Raw genomic sequence first — 24,474 nt, 5'->3', positions numbered from 1 at the left:
AAACCACTTGCTACAAAACAACTTTGCTTTATATTACTGCAAGTATTTGCGACGGGATATAGACCATGTTTTTTATTTTTATTTGGTGGAGCTCGATATTTCGACATTACCTACAAACGTCTTGTTCGCGAGGCTGTATATTCATCAAATAAAAATAAAAAGCAAGTTAGACAGATATGTCTACCTTGCTTTTTATTTGCTTTTTATAAACTATCGTTTAAATACCTGTAGTATTAAAGCAAAGTTGTTTTGTAGCAAGACTTGTATTCTAATACATACACATATTTCAGATAAATTACGATTTAAATGGCAAAACGGATTTAAAACGAAACAAAAGTCTATTTGCTTTAATTTTTATTAATGCAATAATTTTAATTTTCAACCGACTTCAAAAAGGAGGAGGTTATCAATTCGTCTGTATTTTTTTTTTTTTTTATGTTTGTTACCTCATAACTTTTTACTGGGTGGACCGATTTCGATAATTTTTTTTTTGTTTGAAAGGTAATGCTTCCCGTGGGGTCCCATTTTTTTTAATTTTTTTTTCCGATGATGGTATCCGTATGAAAACGACATAAGTCTTAAATTTGCATTATGTATATGCGCGACAAATAGGTGAATAACTCAAAATCACGTTAACCAATTTTGATGATTCTTTTTTTATTATAAAGGATATACTTTAAGGGTAGTTTGGTGAAAGTTTGGTAAGGTTATGAGTACAGGATCTATGACAAATTAAGGGAACGGGAGGGAACGGAACAATTCTGAGGAGCACGTTAGCAATACTCGGTCGAATCTTTTATTTATGGATTACTTGGATATTTGAATCACCTTCCAGAACGTAGTTATGTTCATGTAATTGTCATAATCGAATATTATAATCAACTAGCGACCCGCCCCGACTTCTCACGGGTGCAATACTGATACTAAATATACTGGAGAATTTGTTTATTTACGACATCACATTGCAAACTTCTAAAATTGTCAGTGTTTCTTTACTATATTGTTCATGTATTATATACACAAACCTTCCCCTTGAATCACACTATATTTAAAAAAAAACCGCATCAAAATCCGTTGCGTAGATTTAAAGATATAGGGACAGAGAAACCGACTTTGTTTTCAACCGACTTCCAAAAGGAGGAGGTTATCAATTCGTCTGTATTTTTTTTTTTTTTTTTTTTTTTATGTTTGTTACCTCATAACTTTTTACTGGGTGGACCTTTTGAGTCACCTTCCGTAATGTGGTTATGTTTATATAATTATCATAGTCGAATATTATAATCAACTAGCTACCCACCCCGGCTTCGCACGGGTGCAATACTGTTACTAAATATACTACAGAATTTGTTTATTTACGACATCACATCGCAAACTTCTAAAATTATCAGTGTTTCTTTACTATATTGTTCATGTATTATATACACAAAGGTTCCCCTTGAATCACACTATCTTTTAAAAAAAACCGCATCAAAATCGGTTGCGTAGATTTAAAGATATAGGGACAGAGAAAACGACTTTGTTTTATACTATGTAGTGATGGAGCTCCTATACGGCTCGCAGTTAGGGTGCGATATGGGGCAGAATTTCTTACTATCTTTAATCAAATTTTGTGTATGTGATGTGATGTCATATGATGTACGAAATATAGTTGGTCTTTTTCAAAGTTTTTTTGCTGAGTTCGATTACAGCTCTTTCGAGGGATCCTTGTAGTTTACGCCGCGTGACGTATTAAATCCGCATTTTCGAAAGTCTATTTTTGCTTTATTCGCAAGTTTCCTTTGAAATTGTCCTCGAAGTAGTTTCTGACTCATATAAACGGAACGCTTAATCTATCCATATTAAAAAAAATTAGTTAGTCAACATCAGCTTCACTTAAAATCAAAAAATAAATAAAATTTTAACAAAAAGAAAAACCGACTTCAAACAAAACACTTTTTTAAAACAAATGAATATGCACGAAAAAGTAATACAAATAATTGCGTATTCAACATATTTTTTAGAGTCTTCCTAAGTTAAATGAAATGAAAAATATTAGACTACTTAAAAGTCGATTAACGATTATATCATGTAGTTATAATTATTGTTATATTTGGAGTCGGTGTCAGCCAATAAAACCCTACAGTATATCTATGAAAAAACAATACGAGAATATTTTAACAAATATGTTTTTTACAAATTACCTTTTACACAATAATATACTGGATCAATCGAGGGGCTCGTATCGCTTTTTTCTTTTGATTGTTGGGGCAAGGGCACCGTGGCTGACACCGGCTCCAAATATACCAATAACTATTACTACATGATATAATCGTTAATCGACTTTTAAGTAGTCTAATATTTTTCATTTCATTTAACTTAGGAAGACTCTAAAAAATATGTTGAATACGCAATTGTTTGTATTACTTTTTCGTGCATATTCATTTGTTTTAAAAAAGTGTTTTGTTTGAAGTCGGTTTTTCTTTTTGTTAAAATTTTATATACTATGTAGTAATGGAACTCCTATACGGCTCACAGTTAGGGTGCGATATGGGGCAGAATTTCTTACTATCTTTAATCAAATTTTGTGTATGTGATGTGATGTCATATGATATACGAAATATAGTTGGTCTTTTTCAAAGTTTTTTTGCTGAGTTCGATTACAGCTCTTTCGAGGGATCCTTGTAGTTTACGCCGCGTGACGTATTAAATCCGCATTTTCGAAAGTCTATTTTTGCTTTATTCGCAAGTTTCCTTTGAAATTGTCCTCGAAGTAGTTTCTGACTCATATAAACGGAACGCTTAATCTATCCATATTACAAAAAATTAGTTAGTCAACATCAGCTTCACTTAAAATCAAAAAATAAATAAAAATTTTAACAAAATGAAAAACCGACTTCAAACAAAACACTATTTTAAAACAAATGAATATGCACGAAAAAGTAATAAAAATAATTGCGTATTCAACATATTTTTTAGAGTCTTCCTAAGTTAAATGAAATGAAAAACTACATTATATAATCGTAAATCGACTTTTAAATAGTCTAATATTTTTCATTTAATTTTACCTAGGAGGACTCTCATTGCCCACGATCATCACTGTTTACACACTCAATGTAATGGCACTAAATGCTATTGTCCACCTCTAAAATTAGTTGAAGAACAATAATATCTTGGCCTAATTGTAGATAATCGTTTTAACTGGAGTTAGCACGTTGATAAGGTATGCGATCAGTTACGTGTTTTTATGGCAAAACTATACATAATAAAGCATAAGGTATGTTCCCCATATTACTCATGATGTATAGGACCCTAGCAGAAAGTATCATATCCTACGGCCTGGGTAGTTATGGACGTACATAAAAAACTTACCTAGACCGAATATTTAAAATACAGCAAAGAATATTAAAAAATATAGTACCCCAAAAAATTCAAATTAAAATAAAAAACAAAATTTCTCTTTTCAAATATTGTAAAGTCTTACCAGTGTATGATCTAATTAAACTCGTTATACTCTCTAACAATTATTTTAATAATGAACTAAAAAATCCTTATATTCATAATATGACTACCAGAAATATAACCAATAAAAACTTAACCTTACCAAGAACCAAAAATCTATACGGGAAAAAATCTCTTAACTATGTCCTACCTATGTTTATAAATGAGTAACCAAAAAATATTAGAGAAAAAATTACAGAAAATAATATCAAAAATGTGCTAAAAAATATTTTAATCAAAAATTATAATATACTATGTATGTATATATATGTGTATATATATATATATATATATATATATATGTCGGAGTCAGTCGTCACATCAACGCAAAGATAAAAGTACCCACCTTGACTTGATTGATTTGTTGTTTACTCAATGATTATTACAATTAGCTAGATTTTTTTAATGCAAATCTTTTACGACAATTCCTAATTATATCTGGTATGATTTACTAGCTACCTGCTAATTGATTTATGACGACTAGTTTCGATTTCGGCAATTGTTAATAATGTTAAACATTATAAACGATTATTTATTTTGAATCACAGAAATAACTCCAAATTGACTGTTCTTTATTAACGATAATTCATATTGGAATATTTTATGACTAAAACTCATAATAGCAGATTTAATTAGTTTGTATTTTCATTTTGGTAAACACGTGGCTAGCGTTTCGCGCCATGGACAGAGTTGTTGGGAGTAGGGGCTAGGGTATAAATACCGTGTTCACTGGCTAGTCTTCAGTCGATTTCCAGGATCGACTCAAGCAAGAGCTCTAGCTCCCGACAAAACTGTCGGTTTACCCCTCAGGCTTGACTGCCTTTACTACGCTATTTAGTTAGCTGTACTTGTCCGCTTGTACGCGGTTACGCTGCCCTTCGGCATATTGCTTTCGCTGTATATCTCTGGCTTATCTGTTTGCTTTTTTTTTGATTGTGTATAAATTATTTTAAGACCATTACTGTAATTATTGTAAATAATAAATCTGTTGTTATTTAAATTAATTGCTATTTCTTAAAATGGGAGCCCGACCTTCCGACGATCCGTCTAATACCGCCCCCGATCCTATATATATATATATATATAAAAATGAATTGCTGTTCGTTAGTCTCGCTAAAACTCCAGAACGGCTGGACCAATTTGGCTAATTTTGGTCTTGAATTATTTGTGTAAGTCCAGGGAAGGTTTAGAAGGTGAGTAAGTATAATAAAAACCACCAACCTGCATTGGAACAGCGTCGTGGAATATGTTCCAAGCCCTCTCCTTGGTGGAAGAGGAGGCCTTATCACAGCAGTGGGAAATTTACAGGCTGTTTCTTTACTTACTTTACTTTACTTTACTATAATAAAAATGCTAGGAATATAATAAAATAACAACTTTGTTTTTCCTTCGAAATAGATTTATTAGAGAATCATCATAGTTTTTCTATGATTATCGATGTTAGACAATAGAACATTGATGTTTTAAAATTCGTCATTCATCGTTACATCTATTTTTCGAATCTATATATATAAAATAAGAAGCATTTTTCGATGCCACTTTATAACTCAAGAAGGGGCTCACCTATCCAAACCAAATTTTCAGGGTTTTTGCGGACTATTTAGTAGATGGTTTATGTGAGGTTTGCAGAAAATCGGTCGAGTGGTTCTTCATTTATCACATTTTTTGTAACAAATAAATTCAATAAATGGCGGATGTTTTTGTTAAAGGAGACTTTTTAGACGGGGAATTGTGCTGTCAAATTAAAAGTAAGTATTCATTAAAAATGAGTACACTCATCCACCAGTTTCAACAGGTAATACGTCTTATTTCAGTTTATTATTTCCAAAAAAAAACATTTAAAAATACAGCGTTTGCATTTATTTTCATGTCTAAATATATGGAAAAACGTTAGTGCCATGAATTTTTATTCGTATCCATTGATGGTTCGACCACAAGCATAAAATTATATACCTCGAGATGTGCTAAACTATATCATCAGTACATCGTTGACATGTATGCCAATATAGAAACCGAACGTGTTAATTATAATCGTTTCAACCAAGCAAAATTAAGATCCGAAGAATATATTCATTTGCAAGATTCGATAGCGAAAGATGCTAATGTAATTGACATCGGGTGATTGAGTATATTGCCATCTTCGTTTATTGGTTGCCCACGGCATTTGAACGAATATGCACAAGACTTAATTTCTAATGTACGAAAAATGGTCAACCGGATCTGTTCATTAAATTTACATGCAATCCGCAGTGGGATGATATACATTTATAAACAATTTATTTGAAAAACAGTCGACAACTGATCGTCATGGACATTAAAGCACGTGTTTTTCACCACAAATTGAAAGCAATTATGGATTTAATTGTAGAATTATGTACATTTGGAGAGGTGATTTGCCATATGTGCACCATTGATTGGCAAAAAGGGGATTGCCTCATGCACATGTATTAATTTGGCTGCTACATAAAATAACTCCGAATCAAATCGATAACGTTATATCAGCTGAAATTCCCGATCAAACTCATGATCCAGAGTTATTTTACGTTGTCGATAAAAATATGAGTCCATGCGGTCAGCTACATATGAGTTCATTACATCTATTTCTCGAATTAAATAATTTCTTCCAGTCCCAAAAAAAACACCGATGTTATCAATTAACATCGATGTTTAGAGCTCCATAAACATCAAGTATCAGTGTTCGATATTTATTTCATTGTCAACGCCAACATGTTTTTGTAACATGGGTAATCCCTACTTTATCAAACATTTGATGTTGCCCCCGTTATTCAGAAATAAAATTGAACGAATAGTTATATTTTTGTAACTACATATTAATTCACAAGAAGTACAACAATAGCCTTAATTTTAACTAACTTAAGTTATTTTCTGTCTATCAGATCATTCTTATCTTTTATTTTTGTTTATTTATCGCCAAAAATAGCGCAATGGCCAAGATCCTACAGGTATGCAAATTTATTGTTTGGGACGAATGTACCCTGTGCCCTTAAAAGATCAGTGGAAGCACTGGAAAGTACGTTGAAAGATCTTCGTAACAAACAAAATATTTCTGGTGGGCCATGATTCTGTTGTCAGGTGATTTTCGTTAGACTCTTCCAGTTATTCCCCGATCAACAGTTGCTGATGAACTAAACACATGCCTGAAATCATCAAAATTGTGGCGGCACGTAAAGACACTCCAAATAAGATAATGAAAAACGTCATTGAGGCAACAATCATAAAGGGTAAATACAAAGGAAAGGATGTCTTGATCCCGCGTATACCAATGATTCCCAAAGATTTACCATTCGATTTTAATCGTCTACAAAATTCATGCACCTGGCCTTTGCGATGGCAATAAATAAATCGCAAGACCAGTCGTTGGAAATTTGCGGAATCAACTTGGAGTTTCCCTGTTTCGCGCATGAACAATTAAATACGTCGCGTGGTCACCACAAAACAAAACAAAAATATATAGTTTATCGGAAAGCTTTAAATTGATTAACAGAGTATCGTTACTGTATCTAATTGTTCTGACGTGACTATCTTGAGCAATGTAAAGTACACAATATTTTAAAAATATTATAAGCAACATCATCATAATTAAACTGGACCACCTACATTTTACCTGTGTTGTATTTAGTGATATTTAATTGATTTGTATTGTATATGAGTTTCAAATTAAAACGTATGGTATAGCCAGTTTACACTAAATGGTTTTCAAACTTTATGTTATAAGGACTTAATGACATAGCAATATAAACGACATGGCAATTTATCACGCAACCTTATGATTCTTGTGTCATTAATATATAGAAAAAAATATTGACAGCGTCGATTTTAATGTAAGTATCAGTTATTTCATCGGTTTCGCTGCGTGCAATGGTTTCTATGCACATCACATTTGGACTAATTTAATCATATCGATTATGGCAGTACGAAGTTTGCCGGGTCAGCTAGTATTTAGATAAAAGTTTGTTTAAAAACACAGAAATTTTCTTAACATAATAATAATCACATTAAATGTAAAAATCAACATTGATAGATTTACATTACTTTTATATGGATTGTAACAAAACAAATAATTGTACTACAATCGACTCTTATAATTTCACCTTCATGTCAATTTTTGATGATAAAATCACAAACGACAATAAGTAACGGAACACACGAGTGAAACACTGTTTTTATCTTTACTAATAATATAAATGAGACAGTGGGGTGACGTTTTGTGAGGTCTCGGTAAAGTTTTATGAATCACGCGCGTGTAAGGTTCAGCTAGATTAAAAATGTATTTCAGTGGGATATAACAGTTGCCATCGGGTAATCATATTCAGTGGGCGTTAGTTTATCAACCGAATTCAAAAAGCCTCGTTCTTTCAAAGGGTCCTGCTTCTGTATGGCACAATTCGTAACGAGTCAAAACGAGTGACGTAATAACAAACGGAGAAACAAATATGGCGCTAGCGATGCGAAGTCGTATGTAACGCGCGGACAAATCGACCACCGATAATGTGTTTTCCATTCGTTTGCATGACCAATCCAATTATAAACACATAAAATAGACAGATGGACTTTGTTAACAGACGCAGTCAATATATTTGTATTGTAATTTGAAAGATTTCAGTTGGAATAAAGAAGAATAAATAACTTGGGGTCGAATGCTAAACGCCGTCCCAGCGCGGCGACGAGTGCGCAGATGCAGGACGAGGCCTGTGAAGTGCAGGGCTCGTTGGCAGCCGTGTTGCGCCTGTCGCGAGCCCTGGGGCTTGCCCCGCTACGCTTCGCTCGCAGTCGCGGAGGCTACATAGCGACAGTTTCCCGACAAGTCGCTATATACGGTTACATCCTTGCGTTTTGCATTCGTAAGCTTTGTTCTCAAACTTGATCTATCTAAGATGTTATTAAGAAATAATTGTTGTTATTTTTTTTTATTCTATAGTGATTTTTATTGGATTTTACACTTATTAGATTTATTCCACATACTGGAGGTAGCTCAACAAAATCAAAATAAACTTTATTCAAGTGGGCTTTTATAAGCACTTTTGAATCCTCATTTAACAATTAAGTGAAGCTACTACAGATTCGGAAAATAGATTCTACCGGGAAGATCCTGCAAGAAAATCAGTGGTTACTCTTTTTTAACATTTAAAAAATACAAAGTCATGTTATAAAACTAGTTATAACTGAACACCTAGAGGGCGAGCTACGTCAGGTCAAGCTTGCACTCCACCAGAACAAGCCGCCCGTGCCTCGCCAGCATCGCAGAAGCCGTATCAAGCCACCCACATTTGAGCGACAACCTGCATTTCTACCGTATGTGAAGGGAGTTACAGACAACATCTTGAAGCGAGCTTCGATTAAAACCGTTTTCAAGCCTCATAAGAAAGTGAGCCAGTTCTTGAGAACTATCAAGAGCAATATTCCTTTACAAACTGCAGGAGTATATAAACTCGAATGTGAGTGTGGTTTATCTTACATAGGCCAAACAAAGAGAAGTATCGGTACCAGGGTCAAGGAACATATAGCAGATGTCAAAAATAGGCGTTCTTCAAAGTCTGCAGTCTGTGAACATGCTCTGGATAAACCTAACCATTTTATTCGATTTGATAAACCACAGATCCTCGCTAAAGAACACAGATTCATTCCTAGAATGATACGCGAGGCTATTGAAATTCAAAAACATCCGAACTTCAATAGAGAAGATGGTTGGAGACTTTCTAACACCTGGGATCCACTTATTAAAATTTTAAAATCCCAAACCAACAGACTGCAAGACCTAAGGATACAGTCAGTGCCTTCTTCGTGCAACCGGAACGTTACTCAAGATACCAATTGAGAAATCTTTGGCGGTAGTTGTAAATAATAGTTCTTTTGTTCTCCAAATAGACAAATGCCACCTTAGTCTACCCGTAAAGTGCTCGTAACGTCGGGATGCCAAAAAAAATTAATATACGCGATTCAAATCCGTTATAACTAGTTTTATTTCAATGTGTTATCGCGAAAATTTAAGACAACATTACAAAGTCATGTTAGTTAATACAATTATTTAAATTAATATATCCTGCATGGAAGTTAAGAGGTATTAATTCCACGCCTTTTTATCATCTACAATATCTTGTATCGAAATCTTGTATTGATTAAATCAGTGATAATCATTGTATATGCACTAGAAGTAAGGATAAGCTTATAACGTCAGGTTTCCGACTCCGCAAAGTCAATAAGTCCTTCTTGGGTCAGGGTATCCGCTTCTATAATAAAATTCCGCAGCCTTTTTTAACTTTGCCTTTTAGTAAATTCAAATCGTTTGTAAAAATACATTGGTAAAAAAAGCATATTATTCGATACAAGATTTTATAGATGATAAAAAAGCGTGGAGCTAATACCTGTTGACTTCCACGCAGGATATATGAATTTAAATAATTGTATTTAACTAACATGACTTTGTATTATATTTTTAAATATTAAAAAAGAGTAACTACTGAGTTTCTTGCCGGTTTTTCTCGGTAGAATCTACTTTCCGAACCGGTGGTAGCTTCACTTAATCGTAAAATGACGATTCAAAAGTGCCTGTAAAAGCCTACTTGAATAAAGTTTATTTTGATTTGATTTGATTTGATCCCAAAGTAATATGCCATTTTACATAATACTGTGAAAATAGCCAAAATAAACTAAACGAGCGGTATCAATATCAGTAAGTTGCATAACTTTTCTAACCGTGTATGCTGCGAAGCGAAGCGAATTGAGGGTATGCAACGTCGACTTTATACGACTTTATACGAAGAACACAATTTTATAAATTTAAAAGAGATTTAATAAAAATCCATTTTTCTTCATTTTAGATATATGCCAAGTAACATGGGCGTACAAAATGACGGTTCGGTTTTACGCGCTGTATTCATCGTTTCCTTTTGGAAGCTTTTGCAACACGTTAGCAAGGATATTTATAACCGGAATGGGATCTTATGGTAGCACCAACCGCTTGAAAAATATAGTGAAACATATAAATTTTCTCAATAAGGTATATAATATTATATTTTGCGAAATTCGAACATGCTATACATATTTTTATTACCTAATAACTGTGATATAATTGAAAATTTTATATATTAGAATTTCCCGAATGAGTAAAGACAATTTTTCATTGCAAGTTGTGTGGCTGAATGTCAATAATTTATACATACATAATTATATTTGTCCTAATCGTTATATATTTCAGATAAATTACGATTTAAATGGCAAATCCGATATCACACGAAACCAAAATCGATTTGCTAGCATTAATACAACGCTTATAATTTTGTTCACCGCTGTAATTGTAATTCTTAAATACCATGACGGATTAGATAAAACAAGATGTAAGTTTTCTGATTGGGTACTTGCGTTGCCCAGTATCATAACTATGTGTGCTAATAAGTGTTACGTTTTTATGTTATTTTTTGTTTACGTTTTTTTTACGTTAAGTGTTACGTGTATGATGAACCCTTTGTTACGGGTAGAAGAGTAAGTAAGTGTAACTACAGGAGTAAGTAACCCAGCATCATTTGCCAAGATCGGCGAAGTTGTAGGTGATGGCTGATATTTCTTACAATGTCAATTTTTGTACGTGTTTTTGACCATTTATGATCTGGTGAACTGTTTATGAGTCTGCCAAACTTACTTGACATCTCATCATGAGGGAATATGTTGGATGAATTCGGAAATCACCATCATTTCGCATGAGTACTGGTATTCAGCTACACGCCTTTCCCCCGCGATAACAAGTATTGATTTTTTTGTTAGGCCTACAAACTTACGAGATACAATTTATTTTTATTTATTTATTTATTTATTTATTTAATGCCACACTGTATATATATATATATATATATATATATATATATATATATATATATATATATATATATCATTACAGGATTGTGCCCCAATTCGATATTACAGCACTTTAAAAAAACAAATTTAATACATCTATCCATGTTATAATAATATATATAATACTAAATTGTATATGATATATTCCAAGCAGCAACTATTGTGAGTTCACTCATACTGCAACAAAACAAATCAACTCTGTCTGCTATCGCATTGAGAGTACGTAACGTGCGCGTCAGTGGTGCTTCCTTGAGCAACTTGGTTCGCCCGGTGGGCACCGCTAGCAACGGCGGTCGATGTCTCCGCCACACATATCTATCTGGGGCGCACAGACTCAACTGGCTAAGGACATCAGCATTAAAGACTATACCTCTCAAAACCTTTAAAACATTTATTACAAGAGCTAGCTCTCTCCTTACCCTTAGTTCATTGTATCCTACCATACCTAAGACAAATAAAGTTGGGTACATCAATGGGTAGGAAGGATATACTCCATACAGCTTCATATATAAATATCTAGTAAATTTATTCTGGACTCGCTCCAACATCATACTATATTTCGCTTCATGTGGAGCCCAAATGACCGCATTACATTCTAAGTGGCTTCTAACCAACGCATTATACAAGGTGATTATAGCACTCATATTTGTGAAACCATGAACTATACGGAGCATGAAGCCTAAATTTCGATATGCTTTTTTGCAACATCTTACTATGTGATTACGAAACGTTAGCTCAGTCCTAAAACTTACGCCCAAATCCCTAACCTCTGAAACTCTTGTCATCTGTACCCCATCAATAAAATATTCATTTAGAATTGGAAAATGTGCGCGGGAAAAGGAAATCACAACACATTTTTGCTTGTCAAATTGCAACCGATTTTCTTTACTCCATTGAACTACTCTATCTATATCTCTTTGCAGCCTTGCACAGTCACTGAGTTGGTTAATTTCGAGAGATAACTTAAGATCGTCTGCAATCAGCAAACATTTCGCATCCATCACAACGTTTGGTAGATCATTGATCATTAAAACAAATTGCAAAGGTCCTAGATTGCTTCCTTGACTTACACCGGATCTTGTAAAATATGATTGAGACTGATGTCCCTTGTATTCCACATATTGTTGTCTGTCTTTCATATAACTGGCAAAAAATGCAAGTAAATGCGGGGTGAATCCAAGTGATGCTAACTTTTTTAACAATACATCGTTATTTACTAAATCAAAGGCTTTTTTAAAATCAAAGTACGCTACATCAACTTGTCCTCCTCTATCTATTACTGGTACAATGTGAGACATATGCGAGAGTAGATTGCTGGTAGTGCTTTTCGTTGGCCGAAACCCGTGCTGGGAGTCTGATAGTTGGGCTTTCACCTGTGTATAAATACTTTTGTAAATAGTTGACTCTAGTATTTTTGCAGGCGTTGAAAGCACTGCAACAGGTCTATAATTATTAAGTAGTGTCCCCACTCCACCCTTTGGCACTGGGACTACCCGAGTAAGCTTCCACATATCGGGAAACATAGCTGTTTCTAGACATAAATTATAAATATAAAGCAAAGGCTTTGCTAACGCTGAGCCACAATCTCTAAAAATATAGGGTGGTATGCCATCCGGCCCTACAGATGTTTTGGGCTTAAGCTGTTTTATAGCATGCCTGACATTGGACGTGGACGGACTGACATTGGACGAAGTATCGTCCAATGTCAGTCGATCTAAGTGTACTCGTGCTGCTCCATTTTCTGCCCCCAACCGCCTTACCTACTACCTTTCTACCGCCAAGTTTACATTGAGCTCAGCTTGCTCTGTGCTATAAACTGAATAGAAGTAGTTAGCAAATTCTACTGCGCATTGTTGAGATGTTAACGGTACTCCCTTCTGTATAACTGTTTGCGTACCTCTGGATTTTTTTATCGATTCTATATAATTCCAGAATGATACTGGATCTTTCAGTAACTGACTTTGAACATGTTCCCGATAAATTCTGTGCTGTAACAATATCATATTTTTCACTTTTGTCCTACACTGATTTCTATATTTTATATATATTTCTATATGTTATAATAATATTTCTAGGGATATTGGAAGTTTTCGACATCGCGGTTTATATTGAGAGCTATAAAATATATCTACTGCATATGGAGAATGCCTTTATAACTTTCAATGTGTATAACATACTGAACACAATGAGTCTGAAGCTCAGAGAATGGATAAACAAGACAAATTCATGTGAGTATGAAGATGATGTCCTTCTCATTGATTACAGCCAAACCGTTGTTTCTCAATGGAACCCTTTTTTAAATAACCTGTAATATATAACCCAGCGCTTGATTGCGATCACACCTCATAGAAAGTAATGATACAGCCCATGTTGTTAGCAGTCCCGAAAATACTTAGATTAGTATAACAATAACTCTGTGTAGCCAAAGTAAATTACGTGAGTACACTTCACACTGTATATTATATGTGTGTATTCAAGTGATCAGTGAAAATTATATGCTCGTATTCAACTAAGCTTTGGTAACTCACGAAAGTCCTACATACATATGGTACATATGCAGAGTGTCGCACTATAATGAACGAGCCAACTTCATAATAACTACTAGTAAAATCTACTTCTACTTAGACGCGCTCCCAGCTTTGATAGTTTATCTACATAAAAATAATTAAGGAAAAAACTTAAAAATGAAATTAGATGAATAAATATTAAAATTGTATTTTTGTTTTAGATAATATTTCAGGACTTACATGCTATTTGTCATTGACACATGTCCGTGACCTAATGAAGGCTTATGTGTCTGTTTGCGACGCAGTGAATAGACTGAGCGAGACCCGTGGGGGCCTCATGTTTATTTTATTTTCATCGAGCTCTCTATTTTTGATGATGACTTTTTTCAATGTCATTGACTTTTTAATTTTGGCTTGTATGTATCATCACCGAAACTGACTTTATTACTCTTAATTTTTGAATGATATTAATTCATATTCTCTCATTTCTAAAGCAGGACGAAGTTATCGCACTTCAGTCGTATGTGGTCAGGTGTTCTGGTGTGCTTTTCATTTGTCTATGCTTCTTACATTTATTGAACCGTGGCATCGAATAAATGCAGAGGTAAATTGATTTTATAAAGTATTATTTGCCAAGATTCTCGATTATTTTACAAATATCGTTCTAAAATCATGAGTTTTTATGTCTTTGTAGTTTTTTCTGATGAACTGATGGTAAGTGGTGGTGACCACTACTCTGTCCATGGACATTGGCACCGTAAATGTATGTGGACGGTACATACCCAAATGGTCTTGCACAAAGCTCTGTCACTGAGCACCAAATGTACTACAGTATAGGGGTATAAGTATGTAATATAATTTCTAATAAATCATTTTTGTAGGTCAATGAAATACGAGTACTTTTGACTAAGTTGACTTTTAATGTGACGCCAGTTGGAAAGACGATTCCTTTAGAACTGGACCTGATGTTCAAACAGCTTCTTCTCAACCAGCCGACGATGTCTCCACTCGGCCTGGTCACCATTCAGAGATCACTTCTTTCTTCGGTAGTTATGATCGAATACCTCGTTTATTATAGTATTATTATTATTGGCTTTAATAATGACAACATAATTCAATATCGTAATTGCCAAAGTAGATTTGCTTATTTGTCTAAAACGAGTGGACCTGCTCTATTTGAACAACTTTTGTTACAGATGTTCAGCTTCATAACTACATATTTTATTATAATGGTACAGTGTGTACAAAACAGATGGAAGAATATTGCATAAAAGCATTCACCTGGACTTAGAAGAATAATTTTATCCATTGAAACACCGACTCTGAGGTATTGGTAAATTAACAAAACTTAAGAAATTCCCATCTCCTGGGTGTTAACAGGAGATGGAAATTTAGAACGATGGCAAAGAAGGGAACTTGTTATATAAACATTGAATCGCTCCCTAATCAGCTGAAAATTAGCAAGTGGCTTGAAGTGCGTTAGTGTGGTTTGATTCTGGGACCTTTTTTTACTGAAAACGGAATAAAGGAAAGTAAACTCTATTTAACAAGCCTTTTATAATCAGTTTTGAATATAATGCACATGAAATTCACACTTGCATGCACAGAACTTACAATTAAAAATAGTGTCAATTGTCATGCTGCTTCGTAACTTGAACGTGAAGTTTGACCTTCTGAAGCATCGCCAATTTCCAGTGAAGATGTCGTTTGAGAAGAGCCAAGGTCAACTTTGGATGAAATCTTCCTTCATTTGCGAAGCTCTTTCTTCTCAGTTCAGTTCTGGAAACCTCGCGCAAGATACAAACTGACAAGCACTAGCAGTTTGATGTCATTAATGGAGAAAGACCATTGATGACCATTAAAATTTCAATTCACATAACAATATTTTAATTATAAATTGTGAATGTTGATTAAATTAAAGCAAATTGTTATCAGTAAATTCAGATTCTAACTGAAATAATGTAGACTATTGGACATTAAAAATTTCGCTTAAAAAAGATTTCATCATTTTAGCACCAAATGTAGATGAGTAACTTTCGTTAACAATGAAATGAAATCAAAAAAAATTATCATAAATTTGGAAATTCCTAAAAATAATTATTGAATAAATGCGAAGTCTCGAGGGACTTTGTTTCGATTTAAATCAGTCTTAAATATCTTGCCTAAAGGACACAACAAGGTCACAAATTATATCTGTTAGACATTTTCATTTTCTTAGGCTGAGAACGCGTGATTCAGTCAACTCATTATTATTTTATCGTTTATTTAATTCGCGACACAACAACTTTATGTTTGTATTTTTTATGGTATTATGTTGGTAGACGGGCAGTAGTGACTAGTTCGTTACCGTCAGGTGGATCACCTGTAGTAGTATAGGGGAACATCCGTTCTAGCCATTCTTTTCTACCCCCGTGTGATATTTCTATGCCGCTCCGACAAAAATCTTTTTATAATACTAGAACTGTTTTCAAATATTTCTATGTAACATCAGTACAATATTTCGCTAATAAATTTGGTTTGTGTTATCTTTAATTTTACCGAAACGATAACTTAATTATAATGGCGACCGGCAAATCACGAATGTTGCCGAGCGAAATGCCGAGCGTCAAAACAGCGAAACAAAACCATTAAACTGTACTTGTATATTAGTGAATGTTACTGATTTACAACAAGGCAATGATATTTAGAAAGAACAAAGTAGGTCCTAGTACGCAGACTTGTAGAACACCAAAATTGACGAATTTTAAATCAGAGCATACAGGTAAACTGGAAGTTGACCAGTTAAGCGACTCCGACGGAAACCGCACTTTTGGTCTGGCGGTTGGTCCTCTTCTAGTACTGCAGAAGCTGGCAGCTTATAATGGATACCATTACTTGGAGAATAAGGAGACGGAAAAGACATGTCATTACCAGTGCCAACTCCGTAGCACGATTGACATTACCTATGTCTATGGAAGGCCACCGCACTCCTATTACATAAATTCACTTTTCTTAGGTAATTCAATAAAAAATCAAAATTGATGTCAAAGCTTTATTGATTTTCAATAAAACGATTTGTAGGAAGGCAATACAATTACTTTTTAAAAATATGTAAAAAATAAAAAAAAAACTTATTCCATTGTTACAATTACAAATATCAGTTTACTCAAATTTAATTTATGCTAAAAACTATTTTCTTTTTTTAATAAGCGGATTTAAATCTTTTAATACGAATTGCTTTTAAATAAAATAACACTATACAGCATTTAAAGCAATATGTGGTTATATAGTTATATTACGTTCCTAATAAACACATTCATAGGTATATCTATTTTCATCTGGTCAAATTATATAAATTTTCTGTTATTAATCTTGAGGTAATAAAAGTAAAAATAAATAAATCAAACACACACATCGTAGACCAAAAACAACAAACAGATTGATAACGAACGGCATTACTGTAAATAAACGCCAAAGCTTAAATTGGAAGTTATCTCTTATCTAGCGATGGAAAGGTCTCTGAACCTCCTTCGACTTCTTCTACTATAATCATAATATACTTTTTTATGTTATAGGTTGACGGACGAGCATGTGGGTCACCTGATGGTAAGTGTTCACCATCACTCATAGACAATATTAGTATTGATGTTTGGCAGAACAATATATGATGAATGGGTAGGGCCTACCCAGGTGGATGTGAACAAAGCCCTACCAACAAGTAAATTAAAAATTTCACTTCCAATGTGGCTAAAACGATTGCAATATTTTTTGGACGCATTGGACAGCGAACTGTTAAGCCTATATCGAAGCAGTGTTATTGTTTGACGTCAAAGATACTATTAAAAGAAGAAATATATTATAGAATTAATCCTAAAGTACCTATATGTATAAGTACGTATTAATATTAAAAAAAAGCTTCGCGTTGGGGGACCGCTCCTAATTAATTAGTGTCACATGCTTACCTATCTCATCTTTTATCTAACACTTATTATTATTTTGTACAATAGCGCTCGGTCCCCCAACGCGAAGTTTTTTTTTTAATATTAATACGTACTTATACATATAGGTACTTAAGGATTAATTGTCAATTTAATTTTTTATTTTATACTTTTTAGAGGTAAACATCCTTAAAATATCTCTGGTTAAGTTGTAAATACGAAGGTTCTTGTCGATTTAAAACATATAAGTTAAGATTACATTTTAAGGTCAATCTTGTTATTTTTTATTTCACTTACTAATGAATATTTTTTGTTTCTTAATTATTTTTTTTTCTAATAATTTTATTTAATTACTAATGTTTTTGTGATGTACAAGTCATAACCTTTCATTTGATACCCCACTTGAGCATATTTGCAGACATTCGGTTTTTCTTCCCCACTTTAACCCCCCCATAACTTTTAAATGGCTAAACCGATTTTCATCAAACATGTCTAAGAACACTCGCCCGTAAAACAACTGTAATACAAAAAAAACTAAATTGAAATCGGTTCATTCGTTCGGGAGCTATGATGCCACAGACAGACAGACACACAGACAGACAGACAGACAGACAGACACGTCAAACTTATAACACCCCTCTTTTTGCGTCGGGGGTTATTAGGTATTTAATGGAAGGTTCTAATTTATTACATCAGCTCATAACGTTTTATTGCGCAAATTGAGCAACAGTTTACAGATGGCATAAGAAATCATTATAAGTAGATTAGTAGGCGGTGTTGGCTCAACGTAAAATGTAGTTGTCATAAATCAAACGTTAATAACTCGGTAAACAAATTTAGATTGATTTGGGGTGGAAATGAGCATTACTATTTCATAGTCTTATCGTTACTTACAGATATGAGATATAATATATAAACACTCGAAGTATCTACGACTTCGAAGCTGTTGGTATGGATAGCCCAGGACTTCCAGTGATATTGTGTTCTGATAAATTGTGTTAAGAAAAATAGTTTTTGCATTTTGTACGTGATGATTATAATAAGGATTAAAGTAAATCTGTAATTTTACTGTAATCTCGAGCCTCAGATACCTCTCAAAGTAGGCAAATTAAGCACATACAAAATTAGTGATGCTTGTCTGGGTATGAAGATGCTATCATCGGTTCAGATTGACGCCTAATCATTTGAACATCGCGGGTTATGGGGCCTAATTCATTATAATATCTAATAATTCGCTCTTATCTATATTGATCTTAATGTATGCTGGTGTTTTGTGATTCCCATATAGATGTACCAACGCTATATTTAAAAACATCAGGGTAATTTGTTCATCAAGTGTCATCAAAACCTGAGTCTGACAACTTCGTAGCACAAGTGGAGGAAAAAGCCGCAAACCGTATTTTTTGTACATATATGTATCCTTCAGTATTTGTTTTGATAGTACGGAACCCCCAGTGCCCATAACCAACTCGCGATATTCCGCTTTTATTTTAATATATGGTTAAATGTTTTCAATAATATTAAAACATGCCAATAAATATTTTCGGGTTCTACATAAAATAATTACGGAAAAAACTAAACATATTTATTAGCAGCCTGGTAAGCAACTATTAATCTGAAGATTAGTGGTCACTACCACCTAAATATATTGAAACCGTAACATATCAACCTTCTCTAACGACGACAACGAAACGCGACCAAACTTGGAAACTAATAGGTTATATTCTTGTTTCTGTAGTTACACTGATTTATTCACCCATCGAACTGGTGAAGGAAGATCATGTCATGCGTGCGTAATACCTTATCAGACGGACGCACACAGAGCTCTTCACCAAGTTATGAACGCCATTTCATCAAGTCCAATATCTAAGAACGTGTAACTTGTATTATATTAGTGGTTTTATTACCTCAGCTAAAACATGGATCACACTGAGCGATGCCAGATCAGCGGTCCACTAGCAAGAGTGCTACGCATCTCCAGCCTGCTCTGTGTCGTACCGCTTCAGTTGACGCCGCTTCGCAAGCAAACCCAATGCATTTCGCTTAGCGGTGCACAGAAAGCCAACTCAGGGCGGCTGAGCTACATCCCCACAATATCGCGCAAACGTCAAATTATCGGCTACGTATTAGTTTTTGTAATACGTAAGTAATTTTTGAATAATAAAACTTATATGTTCCCAGATGATTCCGACCGAGGCAACAGAGCAAGACATATTGTATACTGCACAAATATAAACAGCATATAATTAACTAATAACTCCTATAATCAACATATTCCTCGCCATGAAAATGTTCAGGCACAGGAGTGCATGTGCATCACCGTAGAAATGTAAAAACATTACAATTGAAACACGTTAAAGATTGTTGTTGAACGTCGACTCAATATTTTCATTATATAAATAAAAATGCATAAAATGACAATGTTCGGTCAAGACGTTGAACGTTACTTTAAACAACTTGACGAAACTTTTAGTAATTCAGTTAAACGACGTCATAAATGAACGCGCTAGTCATACAATCAAATAGCACATTCAAAGATGACTGCGATATATGTCTTAGAGATAATGAATTTACACGGACATAAGGCTTAAAAGAATGACAACACAAAATGTGATTAACGTTTTATAGGTTGTCAGTTGAGAGATGTCAGTTGTAAATATCTGTCAGTATATGTTCCTTGCTGAATGAGGCTCTTGGTATATATAGTACGACACAACATAGAAATAGCATCGGATGTATTCGTAAAACCGATCACATCCGAATTAAGTACACTATCCCAAATTACCAATATTTATTTGTTATGTGAATATGATGTTTACACAAACTTAATAACTTGTAATATCATGTGACCTATGTATATATTATTAATAATATATTCGTTAATTTGACACGTCGATTTACACGCTCTTGCTTTCTGGGGTTGAGTTGACGCGAGAATCTATAGCGACGAATGGAGCGATAGGGAGATATTTTTATTAGTTGAGTAAATCATTAATCAGTTTTATTGAATGTGACGATGCTACGTCTAAGTTTGTGTCGTACTATATCTTGGTCTTGGGATAGCGCCAGCGCCAGACGTGCGTACTGAGTGAACATGTCGGACGACAAAAGTGATCCTTTAGATGGCTGTCCATGAGTCTTAGATGAGTCCATCTGCGACATATATATGCAATAAAAATAAACCTGTTGTTTTAGTTACACTGCAAGTTATTAATTTATGCAAACGATTGATATTTGAATCAGAATCATCTAAGCCATTGCCTAAAGTATGTCTTACCGTCATCACGATATTATCATCAACATCAATACTCGTAACAGGTTTCGATGGCGTAAATAATATGAAACGATACATGTCATATATAAATAAATTAGAAAAGGTAAGTGAGGCCCCGCGTTCATTTTTATCTCTTTTCCAAATTGCATGTACTTTTGCGACAAATCTGTTGTAGTCGAAATATAAGTTATATAAACGTAGTGAAAGTTATCCAGCATAGCATAATAAATGCTATGGTGAATAGTTGTAATAACTGTCTCCGCTGGTCACAAAGACGACCTTAAGGCCTGAGAAGATCCTGCGAAAGAAGTTTAGCGGAACTTTAAAAAAAAGTTATTGTTGTTATGTAAATACTAAGTTACCCCTTGTAAAATCAGCTTTCTACTAGTGAAGTCCCATTAAAATCGGTCCAACCGTTCCAGAGATCAGCCAGAACAAACAGACAATTTTGGTAAATGTACTGTGTTTTATAAATATTAAACATACTCTCATAAAGTTTTATGTGTATAGATAGATCAGTTTTTGTCTAAAATGTACTAAAATTAATTTATAACAAAAATATTATATTAAAAATCATTGCATTAAAATTTGCTTGCAGATAAACCAAAAATTGGAAAGCAGTCTCTTAGATTCTCAAATAAAGGGATCCGGTTTTATAATATGGGGGTTTATATCGGCATTTATTCTACTTTTTGGCTGTCATTTATTTTTTAAGGAGTTCATCACTTGGACGAGCAATAAACATGGAAGAAGTGATTGTGAGTAGAAATTGTTTTTGTCCGAAGTAAAATTATTACATTACGTGACAATAATTTGTAAGTAGAATACTGAATACTGAGCTCGCTTCTATTGTTGTTTTAGTCATAGCATTCGCTGTCGATGCTGGACTGTTGTGTAAGCACATGTTCAACGTCATGCTGTGCATGCAATTTGTGTTCCTCGTCTGCGCGGTGAACGTTACGCTCCGGACGCAGAATGACCGACTTCGTAATCTGATCTTCAAACTGAAACTATACGGTCGTATTGTTTGATTTTAGCTTTTATGAGTGCTGTTGTTTTATTGTTTACTAGCGACCCGCCCCGCCTTCGCACGGGTGCAATACTGATACAAAATATACTACAGAATTTGTTTATTTACGATATCACACTACAAACTTCAAAATTATTGTGTTTCTTAACTATATTGTCCATGTATCAACAAAAACCTTCCTCTCGAATCTCTCTATCTATTACAAAAAACTACATTAAAAATCCGTTGCATAGTTTTAAAGGTGTACAAAGGGACGTAGGGACAGAGATAGCGACTTTGTTCATCTACCTTATCCAGAAACCATTACGTGCCGATGAAATCGGGGACAAAACAACTCGTTCTAACTAGATAATTGATTAAATTTGAATAGTACTATTTTTTTAATATTACATATGTTGAGTATATGAGCCACCTAATGTAAAGTGTTCACCACCGCCCATAGGCAATGGCGCTGTAAGCCAATGCGCCACCATTTTTGAGAACTAAGATGTCATCCCTTGTGCACAGGTAACTACAGAGTTAAACTGGCTCACTCACCTTTCAAATAGGAACACAATAATACTAAGTAGTGAGTGGGTGGTACCTGCCCAGGCGGGCTTGCACAATGCCCTACTAACAAGTAAATTTGGTACTTCATACATACATACTATAGTGAATATTAATTACTTTTGAACAGATGCAATGAAAACAAAGAATGTAGCAAACGCCCACACAACGATCCGTCGTCTGTATCGCGCGCACGTGTCCATATGCGAGGTGGTGAGGAGTATCGACGAGGGCGAGGGGGCCTTGGTGGCGATCTTACTGCTCTCCAAGATAATGGAATGCACGGAGTCTTTTTGCCGTCTCATATCAATAAGTTATGCGCCATTAGGTATGTCTCATAATTACGAATTCTTATAAATTTAACGATGGTGTTATATTAGCTTCGAGCTTCATTATCATATATTATTGTTTGCAGATGAGTGGACTAACAGAAAATTCGTAAATTTACTAGTGACATTAATTTGGGCTTCTTTTAAGGGAATTTTGATAGTTCTGATGGCGGAACACTGTCATAAGACGCAAGAAGAAGTATGTATCTCACAACATATGTTAATTATGTTTTATACACATATATTAAAATATCAGATATATCTGATATTGTTTTTGGGTCTATAGACCCAAAAACAATAGATCAATTGATTTTAAAGACACTTAATGTGGAGACACTGTGGAGTCCTCAGTCAATAACTGCACATCCAATATTGATTATCTTTAAATGAAAAAAAAATATTTCGTGTAAAATTTACGCGTTATTTTGGTTGAGTTATCACTGATTCCCTCCAACCCTTCTCTCCAACCCTCGCTCAGTAAAATGATACGGGGTTTGCGTTTACGTTCTCTATGCTTTATTTTTTCACATAGTTTCAAACTGCGCAAATCCACGTAAGTCACTTGATGTGTGCATCAGCAGACAGGGAATTTCGGGATGAACTGAGGCGCTTCTACAACCAGGTCGTCGTCAAAACACCTGCATTCTCACCACTGGGGATATGTGTTCTCACGAGGCAGCTCTTAGCCGGGGTAATAAATTCTTTTAATGGAAAAAATATTTCTAAATACTTTTTTGGTTCCAGTAGTCAGATACAGATAACATTGTATTTATGAAGAATTCACATTCTTATATTAATTGACGTAAAAAGATGAAAGTAATGAAAATAATATTTCCTTTCAGATAATTGGCGGCATCGCAACCCTTTTAGCAATTGTTCTACAATTTCACCTCATAGACAGCGACAGGTTGCGACCTCCGTTGTAATGTAATAAAGAATACCCACAAGTTTTAATCTTTAAATACAATAAAAATGTGTTTCTTGAGAGTTATTATATAATATAATATAATATTATATTATATTAATTATATGTACTCACGTTTGTACATACTCGACGTTTGAGTCGGTTTTAATAAATACTCCGTCCCGATCTCCAGGAAAAAGAGTATATATGTCCCTTCCTATTTTATATTTAAAACTTAATATTTAATTTTATTATTTATTTATTCTTTTTTTTTTATTAATTTTTATTTTTTTTTGTATTTTTTTTGTTTCTGAATATATTTTTCTTAATCTATATATATAAAAGTAAGTTGCTGTTCGTTAGTCTCGCTAAAACTCCAGAACCGCTGGACCGATTTGGCTAATTTTGGTCTTGAATTATTGGTGGAAGTCCAGGGAAGGTTTAGAACGTGAGAAAGTATGATAAAAGATGCAAGGAATATAATAAAAAAAAATAACTTTGTTTTTCCTTAGAAATAGATTTATTAGAGTAAATATCATTGATTTCCTATGATTATCGATGTTAGACAATAAAACGTTGATTTTTTAAAATTGATTTTGCATTATTTAAAACATCGCTACG

The 24,474-nt window shown here is 34.0% G+C and overlaps 1 protein-coding gene across 2 annotated transcripts in view; it reads left to right on the top strand.

Annotated features, from left to right (window-relative positions):
- The window catches only part of LOC124532744, a 225,142-nt gene extending 201,212 nt beyond the window's left edge, over positions 1–23,930 (top strand). For both annotated transcript variants that reach the window (XM_047107799.1, XM_047107798.1), the window contains exons 2-9: positions 19,683–19,912; positions 20,966–21,147; positions 21,643–21,802; positions 21,906–22,061; positions 22,751–22,948; positions 23,036–23,148; positions 23,482–23,640; positions 23,792–23,930. In XM_047107799.1, coding sequence (XP_046963755.1) covers positions 19,690–19,912; positions 20,966–21,147; positions 21,643–21,802; positions 21,906–22,061; positions 22,751–22,948; positions 23,036–23,148; positions 23,482–23,640; positions 23,792–23,875 — 1,275 coding nt within the window. In that variant the 5' untranslated portion in view covers positions 19,683–19,689 and the 3' untranslated portion in view covers positions 23,876–23,930. The remainder of the gene's footprint in view (positions 1–19,682; positions 19,913–20,965; positions 21,148–21,642; positions 21,803–21,905; positions 22,062–22,750; positions 22,949–23,035; positions 23,149–23,481; positions 23,641–23,791) is intronic.
- The last annotated feature ends 544 nt before the right edge of the window (positions 23,931–24,474 follow it).

This window comes from Vanessa cardui, chromosome 10 (genome assembly GCF_905220365.1).
Source record: "Vanessa cardui chromosome 10, ilVanCard2.1, whole genome shotgun sequence".
Taxonomy (NCBI): Eukaryota; Metazoa; Arthropoda; class Insecta; order Lepidoptera; family Nymphalidae; genus Vanessa; species Vanessa cardui.
The sequence above is the reverse complement of the archived record's forward strand: the minus strand, read 5'-3'. Positions and strand labels throughout refer to the sequence as shown.